General features: G+C 60.7%; 3 protein-coding genes and 1 long non-coding RNA gene across 16 annotated transcripts; 3 read left to right on the top strand and 1 right to left on the bottom strand.

Moving 5' to 3' along the window:
* Positions 1-168: 168 nt before the first annotated feature.
* Positions 169-4,201, top strand: REEP4 (receptor accessory protein 4). 7 transcript variants are annotated; one of them, XM_082471357.1, is made up of 9 exons: positions 169-186; positions 560-657; positions 1,469-1,541; positions 1,936-2,012; positions 2,104-2,224; positions 2,635-2,748; positions 3,165-3,300; positions 3,466-3,620; positions 3,714-4,201. In XM_082471357.1, exons 2-9 carry the CDS (start codon positions 626-628, stop codon positions 3,777-3,779), a joined length of 774 nt encoding a protein of 257 aa, XP_082327483.1. In that variant the 5' UTR covers positions 169-186; positions 560-625; the 3' UTR covers positions 3,780-4,201. The 7 variants fall into 7 exon arrangements, with proteins under 7 accessions (XP_082327483.1, XP_082327481.1, XP_082327485.1 ...); XM_082471355.1 differs by lacking the exon at positions 169-186 and adding an exon at positions 799-913 and having other exon boundaries at positions 193-657; positions 1,512-1,541; XM_082471359.1 differs by lacking the exon at positions 169-186 and having other exon boundaries at positions 193-657; positions 1,512-1,541.
* Positions 4,202-4,310: 109 nt separating this feature from the next.
* LOC309665163 lies at positions 4,311-8,491 on the bottom strand. The gene is made up of 3 exons (XR_014266256.1): positions 7,161-8,491; positions 6,103-6,318; positions 4,311-5,356 (listed from the first exon to the last, which is right to left on the bottom strand). It is a non-coding gene; the product is annotated as an uncharacterized lncRNA (long non-coding RNA).
* Positions 8,492-11,578: 3,087 nt separating this feature from the next.
* Positions 11,579-11,683, top strand: HRURF (HR upstream open reading frame; the record flags this gene model as incomplete). The annotated part of the gene is made up of 1 exon (XM_082471389.1): positions 11,579-11,683. The coding sequence occupies one exon, from the start codon at positions 11,579-11,581 to the stop codon at positions 11,681-11,683; it is 105 nt and encodes a 34-aa protein (XP_082327515.1).
* Positions 11,684-11,727: 44 nt separating this feature from the next.
* Positions 11,728-26,490, top strand: HR (HR lysine demethylase and nuclear receptor corepressor). 7 transcript variants are annotated; one of them, XM_082471246.1, is made up of 19 exons: positions 11,728-11,861; positions 13,136-13,786; positions 14,528-15,317; positions 16,538-16,688; positions 16,767-16,939; positions 18,345-18,512; positions 19,378-19,467; positions 19,646-19,761; positions 20,612-20,693; positions 21,087-21,250; positions 21,435-21,671; positions 21,870-22,035; positions 22,235-22,304; positions 22,483-22,613; positions 22,735-22,854; positions 22,953-23,068; positions 24,944-25,108; positions 25,507-25,635; positions 25,773-26,490. In XM_082471246.1, exons 2-19 carry the CDS (start codon positions 13,175-13,177, stop codon positions 25,833-25,835), a joined length of 3,543 nt encoding a protein of 1,180 aa, XP_082327372.1. In that variant the 5' UTR covers positions 11,728-11,861; positions 13,136-13,174; the 3' UTR covers positions 25,836-26,490. The 7 variants fall into 7 exon arrangements, with proteins under 7 accessions (XP_082327372.1, XP_082327370.1, XP_082327369.1 ...); XM_082471244.1 differs by lacking the exon at positions 11,728-11,861 and adding an exon at positions 12,869-13,006 and having other exon boundaries at positions 18,348-18,512; XM_082471243.1 differs by lacking the exon at positions 11,728-11,861 and adding an exon at positions 12,869-13,006.
* Positions 26,491-26,572: the final 82 nt, after the last annotated feature.

Raw genomic sequence — 26,572 nt, 5'->3', positions numbered from 1 at the left:
AATCTTTCCCATTCGGAGGGCTACTCAACCTACGAGCCCCATCCACCAGTCAGAGGCGCACCGCCACTTTAAGGGGCAGGCCTCTCACCTCCCTGACCTCGCCCCGCCCCTCCGCGGCCGCACTGCGCCTGCGCCACGCGCCGGAGACCTGGGGTTGGGCAGAGCCCGGTTCCGTGCAACTTTCAAGTGAGTTGCAAACTCCGCCCCGAGGCCGGTGCAGGTGTCCTGGCGCACTGGGGCCGTGGGGACCCGCAGGAACGCAGGCTGCGACCAGCCACCCCTTGCCCGGGACCCACAGCGCCCCCGGCAAGGGCCGAACGCCTGGTTCTCCGGGGCAGGAAGTGCGCGTCGGAGCCGTAACTGCCCGAGCGGCGGGGCGGAAGAGCGTGCCGGCCGGTACCGGCTCCCAACTTGGTTCCTGCCTGCCCCGGCCCACTGGTCTCCCCATTCTTCAGGCTTCCAGCACTGCGGAGTTAGTGGGCGGTGGGCTCCGCCTCCACCAAGAGGCAGCCCGAGCGCCCCTGTGGTTCCCACACCTCCACTGTTAATCCCATCCCAGCGCAGGCGTGAGCGTCCCTCTGGGCGTCTTCCTGGAGGGATCTCCCTTCGCTCCCGAGACTGCAGGATGGTGTCCTGGATGATCTGTCGCCTGGTGGTGTGAGTATGGCCGCTCTAATACCCTCTCTAGCCCTGGATGTCAGCCCGCCCCTGGGGTGGAAGCTGGGAATGTCAGGTGGAGAAGGGGGCTTTTTCTGAGCTATGTCACACCTTTCCCCTCCCTCCAACATTCACCGCAAGGGTTAACGGACCTGCGGGCCTGCACAAGGCATTGGGCACCGTGTGCTTGTCCCCCCGCACTCAAGCCTACTTGGCTGATGGCGACCCCCTGCAGTCGCACACACACTGCAGGCAGGTGAGTGGGACGGAGGACCACAGGCTGGCCAGCCGCCCCTTGGCAAACACAGGATGTGGCACGTTGTGGGCAGAGAATCCAGGTGCCGGCTTCCCATCTGAGCAGTCAGTCACGTGACTCACCACCCTGGCCCCAGCTTCCCCACTCTGTCCTACTCCTCACCTGGCTGGAATATCCTTGCCTGCAACCTGGCAGTGCCAGGTCTGGTGGCCCTGGGCCTGATTGCACGTCCAGGGGAGGGAACAGCCTGGTGCTCTCATGGCTCCGAAGCCTGCCTCCCACTCACCTTGTGGAGTGGCTATCTGTGCTCTCGCTGCATCATGCACCCATGGGCCACTCGTGCAGGCCTGGGCAGGCTTGGGATGTTTGTAAACAACAGGGTGGGGAGGTGGCCTCCAGGGCACTGAGTCAGGTGCAGGTTGTGCAAGCCAAGCGGGAAGAACAGGGCAGGCACTGCCACCTCGAACATGGGGTGGGGGGGAGGCCGCCACCTGGCAGGGACATGGGGCGTGGTGCTCCTCACACTCTCCCTCTGCTTTGGGGGCTGCTCTTCAGGCTGGTGTTTGGGATGCTGTACCCAACTTATGCTTCCTACAAGGCTGTGAAGACCAAGAACATTCGTGAATATGTGAGTGTGGGGGTGGGCAGGAGGGCTCAGCTCAGGTGGGGGGACCACAGCCTTGGGGGTGTGGTAGGATTTGGCGAGGTGGGGGAGTCGGAGCTGGCCTCCCTTTCCTCCAGGGGTAGAATCTGGTGGCGTACCCTGGAGCAGAGTGGGTGTGGATGGAGGATGGGCTATTGGGATTCTTTGCAGGATCTTGTGGGTGCAGCCTGTTGGGGATGGGTACAGGAATGAGTGGCAGTTTCTCAGAGGCAACTTTCTAAGGCCAGCCAGGTGCCAGGGGAATGCAGTGGGACGGGCTTTCTGGAATCTCTGGGCTGGGTCAGCCCGGGACAGGGGATTTGGCACTGCAGGCTCAGCTGCTGGCCTCTGACCTCTCTGCCCGCCCCTCCCCGTCCAGGTTCGGTGGATGATGTACTGGATCGTCTTTGCACTCTTCATGGCAGTGGAGACCTTCACAGACATCTTTATTTCCTGGTATGGGCACTGGGGTTCTGTGGGCTGCGGGGAGCGGGTAGCCCTCCCTGGCCTGGCTCCCTGGCAGACCTTGCCCCCTCTGCTCTGACAGGTTCCCTTTCTACTACGAGATCAAGATGGCATTTGTGCTGTGGCTGCTTTCGCCCTATACCAAGGGGGCCAGCCTGCTTTACCGCAAGTTCGTCCACCCATCCTTGTCTCGCCATGAGAAGGTACCCCAGGGGGTGGCAGGGCGGGCAGTGTAGGAGTGGGTGTGAGGCGAAGAGCCCTGGACTTGCAGCTCAAGACACTGGGGACACCTAGGCTCAAATCCCATCCTGCTGCTGTTTAGCCATGGGACCTTGACAGAGCCTAGCCTTCCTCCTCTTCTGGGAAAATCAAATGGGGACACACGTGAATGATCTTTTGGGGGTGTGAGACACCAGCTGGAAGTTGGTTTGGGGATGGTGGGAGGAGGCTGGAGCATGGCCGATCATTGAGGTGTAGCATCCGGTGAGTGGATGAGGAGCCCTGTGCTCTGTGGGTGGGGTGGGCTGGGAGGCGTGGCTCCCAGTGGTTTTTCTGGGCCATAGAGGAGTGACTAGGGCTGTCCGCCTGAGCTTTCCTTCCCCCGTGTCCGCAGGAGATCGACACCTACATCGTGCAGGCCAAGGAGCGCAGCTACGAGACGGTGCTCAGCTTTGGGAAGCGGGGCCTCAACATTGCCGCCTCGGCTGCTGTGCAGGCAGCCACCAAGGTGCCCTGGGCCCCAGCCCTCCCCCACCCCCACCCCTACCCCCGGGGCCTTTTGAGCGAGTCCAGCTCTCTGTCAGGGAGCTGAGAGATCGCAGCTGTCCAGGCCGGGGGAACAGGGGCGAGAGGTGACAGGTGGGGTGTTGGCAGGAGCACAGAGCTTTAAGTTCAGACTTCCCTGGCTCTGACACTGACCGTGAGTGGCTCCTCTTGCTCCCTGGGCCCTACCTTCCTGCTGGCGCCACAAAGGCACAGGGCTAGAAGGTTGCCATATTTCTTTCGGTTCTGAGGCCTGTGCCCCAGGGATTGCTTGCAGGTCAGCCTTGATTTTCCTGGGCAGCTCCCCTGGTTGAGGCCCCTTCCTGCCAGGAGCCCTGCCCCCCTCCGTCAGGTGGAGCAGCGGATCCCACTCTCTTGCAGAGTCAGGGCGCACTGGCCGGAAGGCTGCGGAGCTTCTCCATGCAGGACCTGCGCACCATCTCCGATGCCCCCGCTCCCACCTACCAGGATCCCCTCTACCTGGAGGACCAGGTATCCCACCGCAGGCCACCCATCGGTGAGTGGGCAGAGGAAGCCAGAGCTGTCCCGAGAGGCATGGCTTCCTCCAGGCAAGCTGTGGCTCCCCCCAGGGCCAGAGGAAAGCCAGGCTCAGCTGGCCCCAGGCCTTCAGACTGTGTCCGTGCCCAGCTTTGCCTCCCGGCCTCCCTCTCCTCCACAACAGGGTACCGGGCAGGGGGCCTGCAGGACAGTGACACCGAGGATGAGTGTTGGTCAGACACAGAAGTGGTCCCCCAGCCATCAGCGCGGCCCCGAGAGAAGCCTCTGGGCCGCACCCAGAGTCTGCGTGTGGTCAAGAGGAAGCCGCTGGTGCGGGAGGTCGGTGGTGAGGAAGGCACAAGGGAAGTGAGCTGCCCTGGTGGCCGCCTCAGCCCGCATCTCTCACGGTGTGCCTGCTCTCTCTCCCCACAGGGCACCTCGCGCTCCCTGAAGGTTCGGACGAGGAAGAAGACCACGCCTTCAGACATGGACAGCTAGGGTCTGCGGAGCCTGGCCCGGTCTTACCTCGTGCCCTGCAGGGCGTTGGGACTGTTTGGAGGGGACCTCTGGCTGCACGTCTGGCCTGCCTGCACCAGCTGCCTGCGTGCTGCCCTCCTGACTCTTGCTGTCGGTTACGGGCCACGTGTGGGGCTGCACCCATGATGCACCAAAGCAGGCTGGGCTCAGGGTTCTATTTATTGTCCTCCTCGCCCCTCTACCTTCCCAGGTATGGAACCAGAGCCCTCCCCAGACCCCTGAAAAACGAAACCCAAAGCCCACCCAGCTGTGTTCGTTCCTTCCTGTCCTTCAAAGTACTTCACAGCCTTCTCCAAGGCCGTGTGTGTGTCCTGGTTGTATGGTTTGTGTTGGTGAATGAGGCCAGGTTTGTGGAAGTTTTGATAAATAAATGCGTAAAAGTGCTCTGTCTCTTCTGGTTTGTAGTCCCAGCCCTCACAGCACGTGGTATTAAACAGCCTGCCCCAGGCCAGTCTGGGCCTAGTGCTGAAAGGCCGGACAGACTGCCAGAGGGGCCCAGTGTTCTGCGGCAGATAGCCATTGACAAATTGTTGTGATGCGGCAAGTACTATTATGGAAAGCTCTTGGGGACCTCTGAGAACACGGATGGGAGAGTGGGGTGCGGTGGGGGGGGGCGGGCAGTCCAGAGTCTAAGAATGCAATCCGGAGGGGATGGGATCAGGCCTTGACGGGAAGTAGAAACCAGTGGGGGCAAAGGTGTGGAGGGACCTCAGGCAGCACGATAATCTCATGGGGATTAGCTGAAGCTGTGCGGAAGATTAGGGCTGGGGAGGCCGATTTCCTCCAAGGGCCTGCCAGGCCTCTAGGCAGCTCCCGGTGCATCGAGTTCGTAAACACTCAGGTTGACAGTAGGAGCTTTGCACCTCTGCGGAGTGGCCGTGAGAGGGCAGCAGCTGCCAGGGTCTGGGCTGCCCCCAGCTTCCAGGTCAAGGAGGGCGGAGCTTGGAGGCTGGGTAGGGCCTTGCCCTGCTGGGGCCTGTCAGCTAGCTGGCTGGAGGGATGATGCAGAACTCGGTCCGGCCTCCAAAGGCCCTCCCTGCTGCTCGTGGTCATTGGTCCTCAGCCGTCCCATCCACGAATCTCCTCTGTTCTGAGACCCAGGCTGTTTGCTGGCTCCACTCCATCCCCTACTCTAATCCCTGGGGCAGCCAGTGCCCAGCCCTGGCCTCTCCTGCCCCTGGATGCTGGTCTTACTGTACTGTCCCCGGGCTGCTCCCCTCTCCCACCCACATGCCTCCTCTTCTTTCCCGCTTTCGCTTAAGTCAAGAGATGGGTGAGAGTGTCGGGTACGAAGAGGGGAAATGGGGTGGTCACCCGGAGTGACCTGAGGAGTGTGGATTAACTCTGGGTATGGGGATTATCCGGGTTTATTTGGGGGAAGTACTTAATCTGCTGGGTGGCTTAGCTCCTCACGGATTGGTGTTCAATGACTTCCTATTTTGGTGTTCCCTTGCATCATGGGGTTGATTTATCTCTTCATTTATTCATTCAAAAATCTTTATTGAGCATCTCCCAGGTACCAGGCATGTTTCGAGAAACTGGGGATACAAAGTCAAGTGAGAGCTAGCACCTAGAATGTGGCTGCCCCAGCAGGGGCTGCGCTGAGCCCCCGACATATATTAATTTAATCCTCACAACAATCTCATGAGGTACATACTATTATTATAATCTCCATTTCACAAATGGGAAAACAGGCACCGAGAGGGCAAGTAATTTGCCTGAGGTCACACAGCTAGTAAGTGGCAGAGTTGGGCTTGGAAACCAGGCAGTCTGGCTCCAGAGTCAGTGTACTTAACCACTGTGCAGAACTAGAGTAAATGAGAAAGTTTCTTGCCTGGGAGGCAAGGAGAAGGAAACTAGCAGTTATCAAACATTGATTGTGGGGACTTCCCTGGTGGCGCAGTGGTTAAGAATCTGCCTGCCAATGTAGGGGACAAGGGTTCGTGCCCTGGTCTGGGAAGATCCCACATGCCGCAGAGCAACTAAGCCCATGCACCACAGCTACTGAACCTGCGCTCTAGAGCCCGTGAGCCACAACTACTGAGCCCACGTGCCACAACTACTGAGCCCACGTGCCACAACTACGGAAGCCCGCGCACCTAGAGACCGTGCTCCGCAACAAGAGAAGCCATTGCAATGAGAAGCCTGCACACCGCAACGAAGAGTAGCCCCTGCTCGTCCCAACTAGAAAAAACCCATGCGCAGCAACAAAGACCCAACGCAGCCAAAAATAAATAAATAAATTTACAAAAAAACAAAAAGAAACATTGATTGCTTGTCTGACCTTGTGTTGGGCATTTTAAAGAGATGATTTCCTTAAATTCTCCTGTCAAGCCTGTCAGGTCGGGGTTATAACCATTTTACAGATGGAAGAACTGAGACTTGGAGAGGTGAAGCAACTTCTCCATGATTGTGCTGCCTGTGGGTCAGGGCCCTGTCTCCTGATGCAAGTCTGCCCAGAAGTCGCCTTGGTGGGGGTGGAATGGCAGGATCCACTCCCCTGAACTGAGAGAGAAAAACAGAGGAGTGTGTGATAAATGGACAAAATGAAATAAAAACTCAAAGCGGGGAGCAGCTGGGGGAGGCCTGAAGGTGCCGGCTGGTGAGGGAGTTTTCCTGGGAGCTGGGGCTTCACCAGCCCTCATTCCTTGGATGGGGTCTTACAGTGACAGGCAGGCTCACTTGGGCCCCGGGGCTGAATTAGAGATGGTCCCTGATGGCTATCTTAGCCCCAGCCTCCGGGCTAGCCTGGCTGCCCCGCTGCTCCTATTTCTGTCTGCAGAACGCATCACTTTCATTCCGACCTTGGCCTCCAGGCCTTTGCTGCACTGTATGCATCGCCTGTGCTCCCAACAGTCTTCCATCCAGGCCGTCACGGCCTTCCTTCATGATCTGCTTTCTCCAAGAGCCCTCCCCTGACTCCAACCCCTCCTGAGGATCCTGAGGCTCCTGATCTCTGGCCCGCTCACCCTGTCCTGGGCGCACGATGCCGTGGGCTGTGCTCATGTGTCCATCGCCCCCTCCACTCCCTGACCAACCAGACTCCCCTAGACCCCAATTGCTTCTTGCTCCCCACCTCATCAGTCTGGACTCTCTCATGTCTCCATGCTCTTCTCCTGTCCCCCCAACACTCTGTCCTGTTCCTATTTGCCCTCTGAACCCCACTCAGACATCACCTCCTCCAGGAAGCCCTCTGTAACCTTCCCTTTGCCCCCTTGGGGTTGATTGCTCATCTAGACCACGCTGTCTCTGTTCCTGCATGGACTTCTATTTTTGCCTTGAGCACATCGTATTTCCCCCCCACTACATTGTGACTTCATAATGAATAGATTTGTGTCTTACTTTTGTATCCTGGCCCGGAGCAAATGGTGGTTTAGACCAAGTGAAATATTGTAGTACATGGTGAAGTACTTAGTCTCTCATTTCTGAGCTAAGCATCACCCCCTCTGTGACGCTCCCCTGATTTTTCCAGGCTGGGACTGGAAGCACCTTGTTAACGTTTGTTAGCATGCCCGACTCCAATCATTACCTGCAGTGCCCAGCACAGGGCCTGACACCTAAGGTGCTTCAGGGAATGTTAGCTGGTAAAAGAACATGGACCAAGTGAGCAGAAGCTCCTCGAGGCTGGGGATGACCTTGTACATTCAACTTTGTACCCTGCATCTCCTTGGTGACCATCACAGAGCCTTGAAAATGCCCAGGTCTCTGTAACACATGTTTGGCGAATGTCTGCTGCAGTTGTTTGGATTCCAAGACATCCTGGGGCCAGAAGGGAAGGGGCAAGGAGAATTCCAAGTTCTGGACAAGCACATGTGATCCCGAGACTGGGGCATTGGGTGTGGGCTGGGCTTCCCTCAGAGCCTGCCCTGTCCCTCTGAGAATCACTGACACATCTGCCCAGCACCATCTCCCTCTGCATGGGGTTACTGGCCCAGCCCATGCCCTCTCTGGCCTGGCCCCTAGGGGAAGGTTAGGCCTTGCTCTGGCCTACCCACGGCCCCCCACCTTCTATTACCCACCAGTATGCCCACTGCCTTCCCAGGCAGAATCACGCCGGGCACTGGTACGGAGATGAAGAGCCTAGGCCAGTCCCCTTGGAAGCACACAACTTTGCTTGGCCCAGGTACCAGCCCTGCTCGATTTGCGCTCACTCTGGCCTCCTCATCCATCTTGTCTGCTTCTGAGGGATGCCCCCATTGCCTCCAAGTTCCCAGGTGCAGGTGGCCCTTCATTCCCAGCCCTCCCTTCTCCCTCCTCCCCACAGCCCAGCTGTCCCTTGGACCTTTCTGGTGGCTCCTCTCTCTCCCTACCTCTTCGGTCCCTCCCGGTCCTGGTCCCCCTTCCCTACCTCTGGCCTCCAGGTGCACTAGCCCCACTGCTGCATTTTTCGCTGCCACTCTGGGCGGCAGCAGCGTGGTTAGCCTCTTGTTTCAACACAGCCCTGGCCCAGGCTGAGTTGGGGCGTCTTGGCTGGCACTGCCCCACCCTTTAAGGGGTTGAAGAGGTGAGCGCTCCGGCTCTCGCTCCCTTGTCCCCCGCCCAGCATCAGGGACTGGGATGCCCTGTAGCTGGGTAGGCGCAGAAGCCCCGGCAGGAGGATGAGGCCCGCTGCTTGGGAAATCCCGGGGGGCCGGAGCTGGGTTACTAGGCAGAAGGTCCTGAGCCCGGGCGGAATGAGGTAGCTTTCTCTACCAGGGTGGTTGGATTGCAGGGGAGGGAAGGTTGGGCGGAAGGAGAAGGGGCATTGGTGAGGTGCAAACTGAGAAGAGGAACTAGGTCAGAGATGCGGGTGGGTGGGTGAGAGGGGAGGGGGCATCTGCCGCGGAGCTTCCTCCTGGCTCCAGAAGCATCTCCACACTTCCCTGCCTCTGCCCCTCTCCCCACGTCCTGGGAGAATTCTCCCCGGTATTCCCCCCTCCCCCATGCCCCCGCCCCAGGCGTTGCCACAAGGGTGGGGGTGGGGTGGGGGGAGGCCAGCCTCAGCTGTCTGAAGGATGGAGGGGCTGGGGAAGTAGGGCTAGGTGCCCAGACGGCCGCGTGTGTGGGAGGGGATGTCCTCAGATGCCCTCCACCCGGCAGTCCCCGCTCTGACGTGTGGGTGCCCCCCCTCTCCCTGCCCGGATTAGTGGCAGCTTGGCCTGACTCTCCGGGGCTCCTTTCCCCGCCCCCGCCTGCTGCCTTCCCCTGGGCAGGGGGCTGCTCCACCCGAAGGGCACTTGTGCTTGCCCAGGTAAGGGGCTCTGGGGACAGCGTGAGGGCAGCTGGCTCATGAGTGCTGCTGCGCGTGTCAGTGGGAACGTGTGTATCAGTGTGTGTGTGTCAGTGCTCTTGAGGGGTCGTTGCGGGGCCGGAGCGGACCCACGCGTGTCTGGGGGTGCTGGTCAGCTCGCCTCTGTCCACGGATCCGGCATTGTGTCCACACGTTGCGTGGCTTTCCTTCTGTTTGTGTCTTTGTGTGGCTCCTCAGATCTGCTCTGTCCTCAGGCACGGAACAGCCAGCTACAAGGGCTCTGTGGGCCTGTGGCATGGGCTGTGGAGCAGGATGGGGAGCTGGGCGAGGGTGGAAAGGGGTTCCTTCCCCCGCCACCCCAATCCCCCCCACCACCCCCTGTGCATTTTAGGAGCCTGTCCTGAGAGTCCTGGTCTAGTCCAGAGGCAGTGATCTGACAAAGCAGACTTGGCAAAGGGGGTGGGGGGAGGTGTCTGTCCCACTCCCCTGGGGCAGTCCCCTTCCCCTCGGGGCCTGGACAGCCCAGGCTCCCACCCTGCCCTGCCCAGCCTCTTCTAGGCCTCAAGCCGCAGGAATCTCCCCCTGGAATCTCCCACAAGTTTTGGTTGCCAGAGGACACAGATGGGGGACTACAGGCACACCCCAGCCCTCCATCCACATCCTGGAGCCAGCCTGGGAGCCGGAGGCTGGGGCTTGGGGCTTGGGGCTTGGAGACTGCAGTCTGGGTTAGATCCTCCAGGATCACTTCCCCTGGCACACTCAGGTCCAGGCCACCCCTCAGGGGAGCTATGGGAGGAAGGGAGTGTTAATAACTCAGTCATGTAAACAACCCCTACCAGCCTGCCCTGCCACAGAACCGGCCTCTGGGGGAAGGCGAAGGGGCCAGGAGAATCTATGCCAACATGACCTAAGTCTTGCCTGGTGCCGACCCCTTCAGGCCTCCTCTCCTCAGGACCCCTCCTCTTCTCCTCAACTGGTGAAAGGATCCCGGCCTCCCCTCCAGTCTCTTGGGAGGAAGGCTCCCTCCAGGCCCTCATGGCTTCCTGCTCCAGGGATGGTAGTGTGACCTGGGACAAGGCTAGAGGCATCCAAGAACTCATCCCTTCGATGGAATGGGGGTGGGTGGGGTGATGCTCTCTCTGTCCCAGGCTGGGTGAAGGCAGGCCAAGGATGGCTTCCACAGGGAGGCAGGGGAGTCGCGGGGTGGGACGTGGGTGCCTGAGGGGAAGTGAAGCGCCCGTTGGGCGTGTGGGTTTCTGTGTGTGTCTGAATCTGTCTGTGTGTGTTTGAATCTGTTTGTGTCTGTGCTCTGGAACCACCCTCGCAGAAGGGCCAGGATGCTTCCTCGGGTGGAGGGTGCCCTGCTTTCCCATTTCCTCTCCTCCTCTCTGCTCCCTCCCAGGAGCCACTCCCATGGGCTCCTCTCCAGGGCTGGGCCTGGAAACACTAGGAGCACAGGATGGGGCAGACCCTCAGAACATGGGGCTAGAGCAGGTGGTGGAGCGCATCTGGTCCCACTTCCTCTCTGGACAATTGGTGAAACTGGGGCCCTTAGACCAGGAACAGACTAGAGCCTAGACCCTTCTAGAACTGCTAAGGCAGGACACTGTGCCCTGGGAGGGGGCTTGTGTCTGGAACGGTGAAGAGCAGCTTGGCCAGATGAGGACCGGGCAGGGCAGACCTGGGCCAGCGTGTGTGCCCATGTGCCAGAGCTGGAGAGGATCAGGAGCCAGTGGTCCAGCAAGCACGGGGAGGCTGGCGTGGGTCAGAGCGCCCATCACTGACCCGTGAGAACTCGACTGCCCCTGCCAGCTCTGGCACTGACCCCTCCCAGCAACCCTGCCCTGGCACCCCTGGGGGCACCCCACCCCATCGTGGCCTGGTCCGGCCCCTCCCGCCCTTTGCTCCAGTTCCCGGGCTTGCCACCTATAGTGGGGGTGCTGCCCGCCTGCCAGGCTCCGGGGCCGGGCCCACGGGAGGGTGGGGCGGCTGGGAAGCTGGCACGCTGCCCCGGGGGAGCCTCTCTCGGCAGGCGCCCGGGTGCTGCGGGGGGGAGGGGGGAACAAAGGGCTCATTCTCCCCGTGCGCAGCCGGTGGCATCGCCGGGGCGTTGGCGGAAGCCCCCGGGGCCCGGGAGGGGGCAGGCCCAGGCGGGGCCGCCGAATCTCGGGCTCCTGTTTCCCCGCAGGGTGCTGGAGGAGGAAACCGGCGGAGCAGCTTCCCCACTCTCAGTTGCGCGTCTGGCGATGGCGATCAGAGGTCCTGCTGCGCTCTCCGCTGGGCACTCCCTCCATTAGCCGCGCCGCGCCGTGCTGCGCCGTAGCTGGTGCCTCTCTCCCGGGTCACGGGATCGGCCCCCCTTCCAGGCACGACCCCCTCCCCCGGCCCCTCGGCCTTTCCCCCCACTCCGCCATCTCCGACCCGGGGCGCGCGTTCCCCCCGGCCCGGCTCCCTCTCTCCCTCCGGGGGCACCCGCTCCCTAGCCCCGGCCCGGCCCTCCCCGCAGCGCAGCACGGAGTCTCGGCGTCCCATGGCGCAACCCACGGCCTCGGCCCAGAAGCTGGTGCGGCCGATCCGCGCCGTGTGCCGCATCCTGCAGATCCCGGAGCCCGACCCCTCCAACCTGCGGCCCTAGAGCGCCCCCGCCGCCCCGGGGGAAAGAGAGCGCCAGCGCGCTGAGCAGAGAGCGGGAGAACGAACGAGTCCTCGCCCGCCGGCCGGGAGGCCCCGGAGCCAGCCCATGGGGAGAGGGCGCCCGGCGTCGGCCACAAAGACCTCCGCCGCCCGCGCCGCGCCCGGCGCGTGAAGCCCAGGTAAGGGCTGAGAGGGGCGCCGGGCGCGCGCCTTCTGGGGACGCCCATAGGAGGGTATTTCTAAGCCGAGCCCGCGCCGCACGCAGGGAATGAGCTCCCCTTGCTCCTCTGGGCTTGGCCACACCTCTGAAAGTTAGGATGTCCGACGGGGCTGGATCGCCTCGGAGCGGTGGCCCCAGAAAACCCAAGCGCCCTGTGTCACGGCTCCCTGGGCTCCCTCCCCTCCTTCCTGGGGCTTCCCCCAGTGGGCCGACGTGGCCGTGCTGGGAGAGCGCTGCGGCTCTGGTGCCACCTGTCATCCTGGTCCTTTGCACGCACGTTCAATTTTCCCTCCTTTGCCTCTCTGTGGGCCCTAGCCCGCTTTCCCCGCCTCCTTCCCTCCCCTCGGCCAGGCTGCAGTTACCAGCGTCCACCGGCCGCCCTAGCACTGCCGGCTGGACTGGGGCATCTTGACCCATCCCTGCTGAGGCCTCTAACTTCCCTCCCCTGTGCCGGCTCACTCCTTCCCTTGGGGGCAGCGGTGGAGATCCCAGCCCCCAGCAGTTGTCCTCGGCTCTGCCTCAGGAGCCAAGAAACTGTACAGCACCTGGAAGAGGCAGACTCGGGGCTGCCCAGGTGTAGGGAGAGATTCCAGCCAGCAGCCCTGCTCTCCCCCGTGACTCCAGCCTGCCCTGTCTGCACTTCCCACCCAAACAAGCCTAGGTGGGGCTGAGGGCTGGGGGTGGGGAAGCAGCACCCCCAGAACCACAGACTGCAGCGCAGGGAAGAGGCTTCTGAGCCTGCCCATTTCCCAGCCCTATTTTACACAAGGGCACCAGAGGAGTGACGTGACTTGCCCAAGGTCACACAGCAGGTGACTGGATCAGGGCCAGGATCCAACTTTCTTGTCTCCCAGTGCAGTGCCTTCCATGGAGCACATCTTTTGGGTTCTTGCCCTCTGTCCTTCCCCATGGCTCATGACCAGTTCCAGGCTCGACGAGGCCGGGACATGTCATCCTAGAATCGGCAGTCTCTGCTGAGGGGCCCTGGCCCAGGTGGGCTGTCAAGTTCCAGGCATTCAGGGGAAGGGATGACGTCCCACACTGGAACATCCCACTCAGGCGGGTCCTTTGAGTCTCATGTGGCAGGCAACGTGGAGCCCAGCTGTAGGCTGGCACTTGTCTTACTGGTTTGGGGTGCCTTGGTGCTGCCAGGGCGGTGCCCACTCTGTACCAGGCGGTAGGGTGCTTGAGGCAGGTGCCTAAGCAGCTCATGCCTTGGTGGTTATGCTCCAGGGACCCCCTCTGGGAGAGCCCCATGAGGGCAGGAGAGCGATGGAGAGTACGCCCAGCTTCCTGAAGGACAGCCCAGCCTGGGAGAAAACAGCCCCTGAGAATGGCATCGTGGGACCAGAGCTGGATACCCCACCACAAGATGGCCTGAGCCCTGCAGCACTGTGCCTGGGAGAGCCTGTTCCTTTCTGGAGGGGTGTCCTGAGCACCCCAGGCTCCTGGCTCCCCCCTGGCTTCCCCCGGAGCCCCAAGGACATGCTCCCATTGGTGGAGGGCAAAGGTCCCCGGAATGGGGAGAGGAAGGCTAGCTGGTCGGGCAGCAAGGAGGGCCTGCGCTGGAAGGAGACGATGCTTAGCCATCCGCTGGCATTCTGTGGGTCAGCATGCCCGCCTTGCTATGGCCCACTGATTCCTGAGCATAACGGTGGCCCTCCCAAGAGTGACCCTGTGGCTTTCCGACCCTTGCACTGCCCCTTTCTTCTGGAGACCAATATTCTTGAGCAAGCTCCCTTCTGGGTGCCCAGCTGCCTGCCACCCTACCTAGTGTCCAGCCTGCCCCCAGAGCGTCCATGTGACTGGCCCCTGACCCCACACCCCTGGGGGTACGCCGGAGTCCAGCCCAAAGTGCCCTCTGCCTTCAGCTTAGGCAGCAAGGTGAGTGTTGGAGCAGAGAGGGTACCTGGGGCTCATGCAGCGGGGCTCAGTGGCCCCTGAGCAACGCTGCCGGGGCCAAACCGCTCTGCCCTTCCATTTTGATGAAAAGATAAGGTGGTACCCAGGCAGAGGAGGAGCCTGTCAGCTCAGGCATAGTCGACCCCAAGCAATTCCTCTTCTGAGCAAACCCATTTCATTAGGCCTCACCTGCCTTTGGGCCATTTCAGGAATTGACTCACACATTGTCCACCCAGAACAAGGCCCTGGGAACTGGGGCCTCAGAATGTGTGGTCTTGTCCTGGGGGGAGGGGTAGACAAGGCCCTGTATCTGGGAGTGGGATGGGCAGGTGGCCCCATGGCCTGTACCTCTGGCACTTCCCCCACAAGTGACCCCCCCCAGGGTCACCTCAGGGATGAGATGTAAAATATTTTAAATCCAGTGTGGTACAGGGCATCACACAATCTGAATAGATCCTGGAGGCCCTTTGACTGTGCCAGGCATGAAGCCTTTAGTTGCTGGGTTATGGGGAGGCCTGAGAAATCCTGGGGAAGGATCTGGGGTAGCCAGGACTGTGGCGGAGGCAGTTAGGGGACCAGTGCCTATTAACCAGTATGTTCTTCAGTATTTTCACAACCCTTAAAGCCACACAGGCTCACACCTGATGGTTGTCAGTTCTGCCCATCCTTTTAAGCAGTGGGAAGCAAAGTCAGCATGAGCTTAATCCCTTCTCCTCTCTTTAGGGTTTTTACTGCAAGGATCCAAGCATTCTCAGGCTGGCAAAGGAGCCACTGGCAACTGTGGAACGTGGGTTGTTGGGCTTAGTGCCTGGTGGGCATCTCCAGAGAACTGGGGAGGTGGAACGCCCTTCACTCCACCAGAGAGATGGAGAGACAGGAGTCGGCAGGCATCAGAATCTTTGCCCCCTTGTCCTGGGGCATCCAGATACTGTTCCCCGGACCCTGTGGCCCACTTGTTCCCCAGGCCTGGTTCATACTCTTGGCAATGTCTGGGCTGTACCGGGAGGCGGGAGCCTTGGGTACCAGCTGGGGCCGTCAGCCACATCAAGGTGCCCCTCTCCTGGGCCTCCTACCACCCAGGTGGACCGTTGCTCATCTCACCCACCAGCTAGAGATGGAGGTCTTGGCCCTTGTGGGAAGTGCCAGGAGGACCTGGAGGGGGGAACCAGTGGGCCGAGTGAATCCAGCGAGGAAGCAAACAAGGCCCCTGGTCCCAGGGCCTGCCCGCCCAGCCATCACACCAAGCTGAAGAAGACATGGCTCACACGACACTCTGAGCAGTTTGGGTGCCCAGACAGCTGCTCTGGGGAGGAGGAAAGCCCAGCAGCCCAGCTGCGGGCCCTCAAGAGGGCAAGCAGCCCCGAGGTCCAGGGAGCAGTGGGCAGCCCAGCCGCCAAGCGCCCGTCCGGGCCTTTCCCGGGCAGTGTGGGGCAGGAGGCCAGAGGTTGGCAGGAGCTGCTGGACTCATCATTTGGGAACAAGGCAGAGGCAAAACAGCGTGATGACCACAGAGGTAAGGGGACAGGGGAGGGCCTGCAGGGGGCCCTACTTGGGAGGGTGCAGCCGGGACTGGGGCTTTGCAGGGAGGTGGGATCAGAAGTCCTTTATGAGTAGATCACAGCCAGCTGTCCAATTGCCCACCTGGATGGGATAGCTCTCTGGGAATCCTTAGCAGGTACAGGCCAGACCCGTCCAGCATGTGGCTCCTATTTTCGTGTGCCTACTCCCGAGCCATGGCGTTTTGGTGACAGTATAATGACAGGATTCAGAGTGTGGACTCCGGAGTCAGAATACCTGGCTCCTGGCTTTGCTGATTGGTGCTATGTGACCTTGGGCTGGTTACTTCACCTCTCTGGGCATCAGTTTCTCCATCTATAAAATGGGGATAAAGACAGCACCTACCCCGTAAAGAGTGCTGCAAAGATTAAACAATATCATTCACGTAAACGGCACTTAGCAAGCACTCAATGAACAGTCACTTTTGTGATTACTTGTGCCACAAATCTCCCGTCGGGGGGATTACATCTCCTGAAGGACCCCTTGTCCTGCCTCAGGAACAAACAACTACTCTCTGGGCCAGCTGGATCATAGAAACTCATTTTGGACTCTGCCAGTGTTAGGACTTGGGCACATCTTGGACCCCTCTGTCAAGGTCTGCCCTTCACAGAGGGTTCTGGCACTGCCGGCCCCAGCCTCGGTTCTTCGGGATCACCTCGGTTTCTTGGCCTCCCAGACTGCTGGGCCTGGATCAGGACTCTTTCTCTGGTCTTGCACCCCTGCACCTGGCATGGGTCTGTCTGTGCTCTTCCAGGCCTCTGCCTGCGCTGGGAAGCTGTAGGCCCCTCCGACTTCTAGGGTTACTGCACCTGTGGCCTGTGTTGAAACTCTCCGGCCTTCTCACCTTCCATCGCCCTCCGTCCACGTCGGGATTGTCTCTTCACACTGTCACGCAGCCAGCGGTATCACTGAGGCTGAGGCAGAGCTAACCCAAGTCTACACCGACTGGATCCTGCGCCCCAGCTGCCCCAAACGTGGCCCGTCAGTCCATGTTAGGGCTCAGCCTTTTTGAAGTTTCCGGCTGCCTGGTTCCCTCGTTCCGAATCAGGCCTCGTAGGCCCGGGCCCAGGGACAGCGCTGGCTCTGTGTGGGGACGGTCTGGGTGCTAAGGCAGGGCCTGGGGTTCACAGAAGCCCAGGAAGCCCGGCCTCCTGACCAGCAGCATTGTCCCCTCAGGACCCCGAGACGTCAGGGCCAGACTCCAGGACCCGGGGCTTCAGGATACACCTTGCGCAGCTCCCCCGGCAGGCATGACTCAGTGCCAAAGCTGTGCCCAGGCAGCTGGTGCGGCGGGAGGGCCGGCCTGCCACTCCCAGCCAGTGCCCAGGTGAGCCTGTTGCCCCCGGCTGCCCCCAGCATCCTCCCAGTGGGGCTCCCTGCTCACCTTCCTCTGCCCTACCTCCAGATTGCAGCAGCAAGAGGAAGACACGGCAGCCAGCTCCGAGGGAGGAGGGTCTGGCCCGGAGGAGGCCGGGCTCAGCATGGGCCTCGCCAAGCACCTGCTAAGTGCTCTGGGAGACCGACTGTGCCACGTGCTGCGGAGGGAGCGGGAGGTCTTGGCCTGGGCCCAGCGGGAAGGTGAGCAGGCCCCCACCAGGCATTCAGGACCCCGGGACGGCCCGGTCCTGTGGTCAGTACTTTCACAAGGAGCATGGGACCTCCCTCCCCCAGCACTGCCTACCAACCTGCTGCCAGCGCGGGAGAGCTCCTGCCGCACTGTGCCCTTATTCCCAGCTCAGGCTCTGTCAACTTGTATTCCAGTTTCTGGCCTGGACGGGGGATGTTGGGAAGGTGTAAAACCTGATCTGGCTCAACCCTCTAAGAGCTTTGGGGAAATGAGACTGAATGCCAAGTGTCTGCAAGAGCACCGGGAGGGAGGCGGGGGTGGGGTGGGAGCTCTCTGCAGCTTTGCAAGGGAAGGAAGGCTTCCGGGGATGGTGGGCTGTTGGGCCCTGGGAAGCTGGTAGGATTGGGGCCGAGGTTAGAGATGGGAGGAGCTCGAGGCAATCAGCTAATCCCTCTGGTTCCAGGCTCTCCCTCCTGCATCCCTTCCATGGGGAATGACCAGACACTCCTGCTGTCTTGTCACTCCCTGGATGGAACCCCCTGGTGGCTCCCTCTTGTCCCAGAGAGTCCAGCCCCTTCCCCTTTCACAGCCAGCCCCTGTCCACCGTGCCACTCCCTCCGCCCGATTCCTGGCACACGCCCGGCCCTCTTGGCTCACCTGAGCTTGTCCGCCCCCTCAGGCCTCGGCACCCTTTGTTCCCTCTGCCTGGAACGCGCTTCCCTTCCATTCCTACCCGGTGAATGAAAAGTTACTCATCGCTCAGGGCCGTTTGTGCAGCTGTCCCCACCCTCCTCCTTCCATCCCACTCATGCTCTAGCACCCACCCCATGATGCCACGAGCATTACCATGTTTATGGGCCCATCTCCCCCCTTGTGATGTGAGTGCTGGGAGTGCAAGTGGCAGGTCCTGACCAGCTCTGGATCCCCAGCACCCAGCCCTGGATGGGACGAGTGTGTGTCGATGAGTATATGAACGTGTGCTCACTGGCAACCTCCCACCTACCAACAGGGCTTGGTCTGAAACTCTGGGTGAGGGAAGGAGCAGCCTCCCAAGGTTTCCTCTTCTGAGATACAGAGGAATCCCCTGAGGAGACACCACTGTGTTGTGGGCTGGGGGGATGAAGGACTGTTTTGGGAGTCCTGTGGCTCAGGGGGCCCTGGGGCAGGCGCCAGGGAGGTGCAGCCTGCACTGGCCTGGGAGGGTTGGCTGCAGACGGACGGTGCGGCAAGTAGGTTCTTTACAGGGGCTGTTGAGTAATCAAGGGTGACTGTAAGGGGGCCTGTCTCCCTTCTGGGGCAGCCCCTGAGTGGAAACTGCTCCTGTGTGTCCATCCCTTCCTGGAGGCCTCCCACATGAGGTCCTCAAAGGGGCCACTGACTTGAGGCCCCTCTGACCCCGTTCTCTCCTGTGGTCAGCAGGCCAGGGGCCAGCCGGGACAGAGGACAACCCAGGCATTCCACGTTGCTGTAGCCGCTGCCACCATGGACTCTTCAACACCCACTGGCGATGCCCCTGCTGCAGCCACCGGCTGTGTGTGGCCTGTGGTCGCATGGCAGGAGCTTGGAGGACCAGGGAGAAAGAAGGTAGGAAAGGAGCTGGGGGCTTCGGAAGGGATGCTCTAGAGTTCATGGCCAGGGACTTCCCTGGCAGTCCAGTGGTTAAGACTGCACTTCCACTGCATGGGGCACGGGTTCGATACCTGGTTGGGGAACTAAGATCCGGCATGCCATGTGGCGTGGCAAAAAAAAAAAAAAGTTCATGGTCATTTCTTGGCTGTGGCTCCCTGAGAAAGTCTCCCTCCGCAGCCTCAGCTACCACTGCTCAATGCCCTTTAGAGCAGACCTTTTCCTCTCCCCAGATCAGAGGGCCATGCCCATATCCTTAAAAGAAGTCGAGTGCCTACTCTCTATCTCTCACTTGGCTCAGCTTGCACCTTTTTAAACCTTACAACACTGTGAAGTAGGTATTATTGCCTCCGTTTTCCAGATGAGAAAAACTCAGAGAGGTTAAGTGACTTGTGCAAGGTCACACAGCTCGTAAGTGTTGGGCCCAGGATTTAAAGGCAGGCCTTCTGAATCCAAGTTCTGCTCTCTTCATGGTTCTCAGCTTTCTCTCCCTTGGCTCAATTCCGCCACCTCAACACTTGAAATTTCCCAGTGTTCCAATAGACATGGCCAAAAAGAGTTCCAGGGTCAGAAACCTTTCGGAACACCATATTCTACATGATTGTCTTGCATCTTGCAACGCACTCAGCATATTAACGGCTCTGCGTTCTGCAAGCAAAGGATCCTATGTCACTAGGGAACTCAGGTTTCCCAGAAAGCCCATGTTTTGTAGATTCTCAAGGTCCCCGATTTAGATATCATTCCCTTGCTCTTCTTCCCTGACTTTAACCTGGGTTTATCTTGATTTCCTGACCTGCAGCTTCTCCTTTCCTACCCCCAACAGGCTCTCAGGAACAGTCCATGGAGAAGTGTCCCCAGGAGGCTGGGCACAGTGCCTGTTCCCTGATGCTCACCCAGTTTGTCTCCAGCCAGGGTGAGCCCTCTTGGAGGGGTGGGGTGTACAGAGGGCAGGTCCTGGGGGAGACCAGCTTCCTGTTTGGATGTCCCTCAGCCCGATCCCATGCCCTCCTGGTTGGTGAGGCCAAGCAGCATGGAAGTGGCCCCCTGTCTGCAGTCACCGGCAAATTCCATCTCCCCTCTCCCCCTCACAGCTTTGGCAGAATTGAGCACTGCAATGCACCAGGTCTGGGTCAAGTTTGACATCCGGGGGCACTGCCCCTGCCAAGCTGATGCCCGGGTGTGGACCCCTGGGGATGGGGGCCAGCAGGTAAGAAGCAGGGCACGGGACAGGGCACTGGCTGGTGCGCCCCAGGATTAGGCGGTGTGTCTGCAAATTCCTGACTTTGATTTGGCAGAGTTTGGTCCTTTTCTTTTGAGGGGAGTGAAGAGGGACATGGAAGCCGGTGAAATCAGGCTTCTTCTCTTCTCCTGGGGATGAGGGCCCATGGAGTGAGCTCTAGCCTCTGCCCCGCCTCCCCCCACCCGCCCAGCAGAAGTCCTCGCTCTCTGCCTGCCTGGAGGTCCCACCCTCTCTGTGCGCGTCCCAGCATCTTGCTCGAGCTGCTGGAGTCCCGTCTTTCCGCTCCCCAGGCGCAGGCTCCTACAGGTGGAGTGTCGGCCCACCTTCTCAGTAGTCCCCGCACCTGACACAGAGCAGGTGCTCAGTGCGCGTTTCACAAAGTTTTTATGAAGTTCATGTTTTTATTATAAAAGTCATTTATTCAAGAAAGGGTTTATCAAATGCCTTTTGTGTGCCAGACACCGTACACATTCCCGCTGTGGAAAATTTGGAAAATACAGACAAGAATAAGGAAGAAAACAGCAGTGGCTTACAATACCACCGTTACCATTTTGACATATTTCTTTCCAGTCATTTGCCTATCTATTTATTCCAGCCTCTTTTGAGTATACTTTAGATCGTGCTGTATGCATAAGTCCATGGGCAGCTTTTTTCCACCTCACGTTGTATCGTATGACATTTCGCTCCTTGTAAACACGATTTTAGGACTTAACAAGAGTCCACTGTTAATACTTGTGGGTTGAATTGGATTGAGATGCATTTGCCATTTTTAAATCTCTGGTTGGATGGGGGGGGGGGTGGCGGCTGGGTTTAACAGAAGGAGCCGACGGAGAAAACTCCCCCAACTCCACAACCTTCCTGCAACAGGGATACCAACAGGACCAAGGACACTAAGGAGGGTGAGCGGCCCCCTGCGCCTTGCTCAGACTGTGCGGGGGAGGCTGGGCCAGGCTGGAATCCCCAGGAGAGATTGGCATGGCTTTAGCCATCCCCCCAGCCCCCCATCACCATCTCTCTTCTCAAGTCATTCCAAAGAAAATAAATCTAAATAAAATCTAGGACAAGCCTCCTAACCCCTCTCCAGCCGGACCCCTGTTCTGAGCCCCTCCTTTGGAGAGGTCCTAGACACGCTGGCAGGAAAGCTGGTGGGAGGCAAGTGCATCCAGACCAGAGTTGAGATGGGCAGTGCCAGTGAGGACAGAGCAGATTCCGCCAGGAGAGGAGGGAAGGGCACATGGGCAATGGAGCCTCAAGAGAAAGGTGAAGCCCCTCACCGCCCTCCTTCCTAACAGAGACCCCAGACTCCAGAGAGACCCCGGCAGAGGACCGTGCTGGCCAAGGGCCCCTGCCTTGTCCCTCTCTCTGTGAACTGCTGGCCTCCACTGCTGTCAAGCTCTGCTTGGGGCACGAACGGATACACATGGCCTTCGCCCCTGTCACTCCGGCCCTGCCCAGCGTGAGCGAGGGCACGAAGGGAGGGCTGGGGGCCTGGGGCCGAAACTGGGCTGGACTTCCCTGCAGGGTCAGGCGGGTACTGGGCTGGCCTTCCCTGCAGGGTCAGGCGGGTACTGGGCTGGCCTTCCCTGCAGGGTCAGGCGGGTCCTGAGCACGCCTGCCTCTCCGCCCCTCCCTCCCCGCAGGACGACCGCATCACTAACATCCTGGACAGCATCATCGCGCAGGTAGTGGAACGGAAGATTCAGGAGAGAGCCCTGGGGCCGGGGCTGCGGGCCGGGCCGGGCCTGCGCAAAGGCCTGGGCCTGCCCCTCTCACCGGTGCGGCCCCGGCTGCCTCCCCCCGGGGCTTTGCTGTGGCTGCAGGAGCCCAGGCCTCGGCGAGGCTTCCACCTCTTCCAGGAGCACTGGCGGCAGGGCCAGGTGAGGCTCCCAGCTCTCACAGCCTCGCCTACCCTCAGGGCCTTGATCCTGAGGCCCAGGCAGACCTGGTCCGTCACTCGGAGGGAACAACAGGGCCTGTCCCCACGCCGTTCTGGTGCCCCTACAACATGCCCCGGCCTGGCCATGTTGGGTACCCCATCCATTCTCCCCGTGTCCCCCTTTCTTTCCCCACTACAGCCCGTGTTGGTGTCAGGGATTCAGGGGACATTGCAAGGCCACCTGTGGGGGACAGAAGCTCTAGGGGCGCTTGGAGGCCAGGTGCAGGCACTGACCCCCCTCAGACCTCCCCAGCCCGCAAGCCTGGGCAGCACAACGTTCTGGGAGGGATTCTCCCGGCCTGAGAGTGAGTATCCCTGATGTGGGGTAGAGGAGCTGGGAGCCCCTATGATGCTGGGGGGGCATCGAAGTCCCAGAGTGACCCGGGGGGCAGCTGGAAGCAGGGCCCAGCGCAGAAACTGGACTCTGTTGCTGCCACGGGAGCAGGGCCTCTGGGCCAAGGAGGTTCCTCCCTGGGCCAATGGCCTTTCTGTCTCTTCCCCTAGTTCGCCCAAAGTCAGATGAGGGCTCGGTCTTCCTGCTGCACAGAGCTCTGGGGGACGAGGACACCAGCAGGTGCGTGGTGCCGTAGGGCTGTCTGGCCGGGCCTCCCTGCCTCTCCTCCTTGGCCCTGGGACGCTCAGTGCTCTGTGCTTGCCTCGGGAAGCTACTCTAGCTTTGCGGGCTTGGACGGGGTCTCTGGTGCCTGGATTGAGCCTGCTGGGCGTGACACCCCCCCCCCACACACACACAGGGTGGAGAGCCTGGCTGCCAGCCTGCCACTCCCAGAGTACTGTGCCCGCCATGGGAAGCTCAACCTGGCCTCCTACCTCCCTTGGGGCTCTGTCCTGCGTCCACTGGAGCCCCAGCTGTGGGCGGCCTATGGTGAGTGTCCACTCCATTCCTGCCCAGTCCCTACCCCCTTCCCGTCATCTCCAAGAACACATGTGTCAGTGCCGAGGTCCTGGGGCCCATTCCCAAGTGTCTTTTCTCTACCTCCATACAGGTGTGAGCCCACAGTGTGGGCACCTGGGGACCAAGAACCTCTGTGTGGAGGTGACCGACCTGGTCAGTGTCCTGGTACGCGCTGAAGCCCCACTGCCTGCCTGGCACTGGACACAGAAAGGTGCGTCCTTGGCTGGAAGCAAGGGTCGACGCAAGCTGCAGATGCGAGGTGCTGTCTCTGCTGGCCCTGGGCCCTCCTGAGCCGTCTTTCTCCCCCAGATTTCCTCTCAGCCCTGGACGGGGAGGGGCTCTGGTCTCCGGGCAGCCAGGTCAGCACCGTGTGGCACGTGTTCCGGGCACAGGACGCCCAGCGCATCCGCCGCTTTCTCCAGATGGTGAGGAGGGAGCCGGGAGCTCTCCCCTTCCCCTTCCAGCCCCAGAAGCTCTCCCTCTGTGTGTGTGCCCCGTGTGCTCGCTCCCTTGCCTCAGGTGAGCTGGACTCCACTGGTGCAGAGAAGGCAGACTGGGCCCTCCTGAGAGGTGTGCAGTGGGGCGCACAGAAAGTGGGGGACCTAGTGATGAAATGAAGCAAGAGCTGCCACAGGCTGGGCACTGTGCTCAGGGCCTTGGGTACATTCTCTGTTAATTGTCACGAGCACCCCGTGCGGTAGGTACTGCTGCTTTCCCATTTTGCAGGTGAGAACACTGAGGCTGAGTGGTAAAGCTGGGACCCGAGCTTGTGGCTGTTCCCAGCCCGGGTCGCTACACTGTGCTCCCCCTGGGGACAGGCAGCCTCCCCGCTGCAGGCTCCAGGTGGGGGCTGGCCGAAGGGCAACAGGAAGCTCACCTGAGAATCCGTCCCACTGCTCCCCTCTCGGAAATCTGCACCTTATGAGGAGGCGCCCTTTGAGGTGCTAGCAAGGAAGGGCTAAGGGGGGGCAGCGTGGTAGGTGGAGAGAGACACGGGGCCAGGAGAGGGGGCAGGGAAGGAGAAGAGGAGGGGGTGAGCAGGAGGTGGGGGAGGCCCTGTGGTTCCAAAGTCCAGCTGAGCCCTGACTGTCCTGGGGAAAGGACGCCCACCAAGTGTCACCCCTGCTCAGGCACATGCACACACACGGACGTGCAGGTGTCAACGTGGCTGTCCACTGCCACCCTCCTGCCCACAGGAGATGCACACACACGGATGGACTCACGCAGGTGCTGGGACACGCAGAGGGGAGCAGACAGCAGCGCGCCTTCATGCATAGGTGGCCTTGTCTGATCTGGGTGTGGCCGGCTGTGGGCAGTCCCGCATAGCCAAACCCGATAATTCACCGGGAAGGTCTGAGGGGCATATTCTCACTGGGTGGCCTGGGAAACACTGCTCTAGTTCCAGGTTGGACTTCCTTGGCACCTGCCTGGGGTTACCCTAGGGTCCAACCTGACTCACCAGCCTCCCCTCTTCCCATGGCCTGGTCTTGGAGGCCTGAGCCCTAAGCCCAGGAGTAATTGCTAAAGTTCTAGCTGAAGGGCTGGATGGAGCTGGTGGGCAGCTGAAGCACGATGCTGGGTTCACCTCTGCAGGTGTTCCTTGGGCCCTGGCCTCCACGAGTTCCCATCTACCCAAGGAGCTCCCCACTCTGGTTGGGCTGGTGAAGGCCCCCCAAAGCTGTGCCTGCTTCAGAGGCCTCAGCCTGGACAGGCAAGCCGGTCGGTCCATCCACTGGGGAGTCAGAACTTCCGTGTGGCTGTGCCTTTTCAGGATCTGGGATCTTAGAAGAATCTGACGCATGCTTTGGATTGTCTCCCCAGGGACGTACAGCTATCTGCTCACCTACAGCTTAGCACACAGTTCAGGATATTCACAGGACTCCACAATTAAGAGCTCTTGGTGTAGACAGTTTATAAGTTGAGATTATGCAGGACGTCTTCCTGGGTTTTGGAGAAAGGGGTACCTTTGAAGGAGGGAGCAGAGGGCCCAGGGCCAGGGCCACAGAGGCTATTCAAGGCATCTAGCCCCGGGAAAAGCGGGGATTTAGACCCCCAGCCTCAGAGCCCTTAATCCTTTCCTCTCAGCTCCTTCCAGCCAAATCTCTATTCTGCCAACGTGAGCGACCCCAGCCCTTCACCATCCTGCTCCTTTCTCTCCCACCCCTATGTCCTCCCCCTGCCCTTCAAGACTTGACCCCTGCGGCTCTTTCCTTTGCCTCTGGCCTTTGGGCAGCCCATGCCCCATCTTCCTGCAGCCCCGCCCTAGCCTCCCGCCTTGCTCATTCCTCCTTTTCTTTGAGGTGTGCCCGGCCGGGGCGGGAAACTTGGAGCCTGGCACCCCGGGCAGCTGCTACCTGGACGCAGGGCTGCGGCGGCGCCTGCGGGAGGAGTGGGGTGTGAGCTGCTGGACTCTGCTGCAGGCCCCCGGAGAGGCCGTGCTGGTGCCCGCGGGGGCTCCCCACCAGGTGCTTCCCCGGAGCGTGCAGGCGGGGGCTCTGCAGAGAGCTCAGAATATCGGAAGCATTCCCCAGCCTGGTCTACCCTCGTCCCTCTCAGTTCCCCTCTGGAGCTAGGCAGAGCAGGAAGTCACGCCTCCACTGCAGGGAAGAGGAGTGGTCTTGAAGTCATCAAGCCAACTGGGCTTTGTGTCCTTGGGTGCCCGCTCTGCTTGTGCCGTCTCTGGCATCCCCTTGGCCTGGTTTTGGCCGCGCCCTTTGGGGGTGGCTGGTGCTGGACCCAGGGCCTCTGCTCTCTGAGAGCTGGGTGGGAGTCATCTGGGGAAGCAGACCTCAGGAACCAGTGGGGCAGGGTGCGTCATCCTGAGTCCCCACTGACCCTCCTGCCCACCCCGTCCCTGGCACAGGTGCAGGGGCTGGTCAGCACAGTGAGTGTCACTCAGCACTTCCTGTCCCCCGAGACCGCTGCCCTCTCTGCTCAGCTCTGCCACCAGGGGCCCAGCCTGCCCCCTGACTGCCGCCTGCTTTATGCCCAGGTGAGTGTGACACTGGCCGGGAGCCTGAGTGTGCTGCCCAATTCCCCCCACAGCACAGCTGCGCCCAGGGAGGGTGTTCGCGGCAGGGAGAGCCCGGGGCGCGACTGTAAACTCCTTGTCCTCTCCTTTTCTCCTAGATGGACTGGGCTGTGTTCCAAGCAGTGAAGTTGGCTGTGGGAACCTTGCAAGAGGCTAAATAGGGGGATCCCAGGTGTCTGGGGTAGGGGTTGGGAGCAGGCAGACCAGTGCTCAGCCCAGGCACAGCTTCAGCAGAGAATGGCACCGGGGAACTTGGGGACTTCTGCTCGATCCCGCAAGCACCACTCTGGGCACAAGCAGGGCACCCCGTTCCCTGCCCCTGACCTGGGCTCTAAGGCCAACAACCACAGTGCCACTGAAGCTCGCACCTGCCCTTTGCAGGCTGGCACTTGCTCCGCCCCAAGCTCCTCTCCATGGCACCAGACTCACACTGGGGGTGACCGTCTCCCTCCAACCCCTGCCCGCCAACCCAGGAGACGAAGAGCCCTTCCTTGGGGGACCTCGGAAATCATTCTGGCTTAAGCAACACCTGCTGCTGCTGCTTCATCTCCTGCTGTCTCACCTGTGCCCGAGCTCTGCTTATACCACCCACATCCTCCTGGGCTCCCGGGCGGCCCTTTGCACTGCAGGCGTGCTGGACAGGGGCCACCGACATCCTGCCCTCTTGCCAGAGAGCTGTGAAGTGTGGGGAGGGGGCAGCATCTGGCCACTACCCAGGCTTGGCTGGAGGGGTTGATATGGGCGAGGCCCCATCCCTGCACCCTCCTCTCGCCTCCTTCCTTCTTGATTTCCATTAAAGGCTGATTGTTTTGTGAATGCTGCAGTGTGGTTGGCCCTGCTCCTGCAGGCCACATGGACTGGGGAGGGAGGGGACACATGGAAATGGAGCAGGGTGGGA

This window comes from Balaenoptera physalus, assembly GCF_965194825.1.
Source record: "Balaenoptera physalus genome assembly, chromosome: 7".
Lineage (NCBI taxonomy): Eukaryota > Metazoa > Chordata > Mammalia > Artiodactyla > Balaenopteridae > Balaenoptera > Balaenoptera physalus.
Note: the sequence above shows the minus strand (reverse complement) of the source record. Positions and strands in the feature narration are given on the sequence as shown.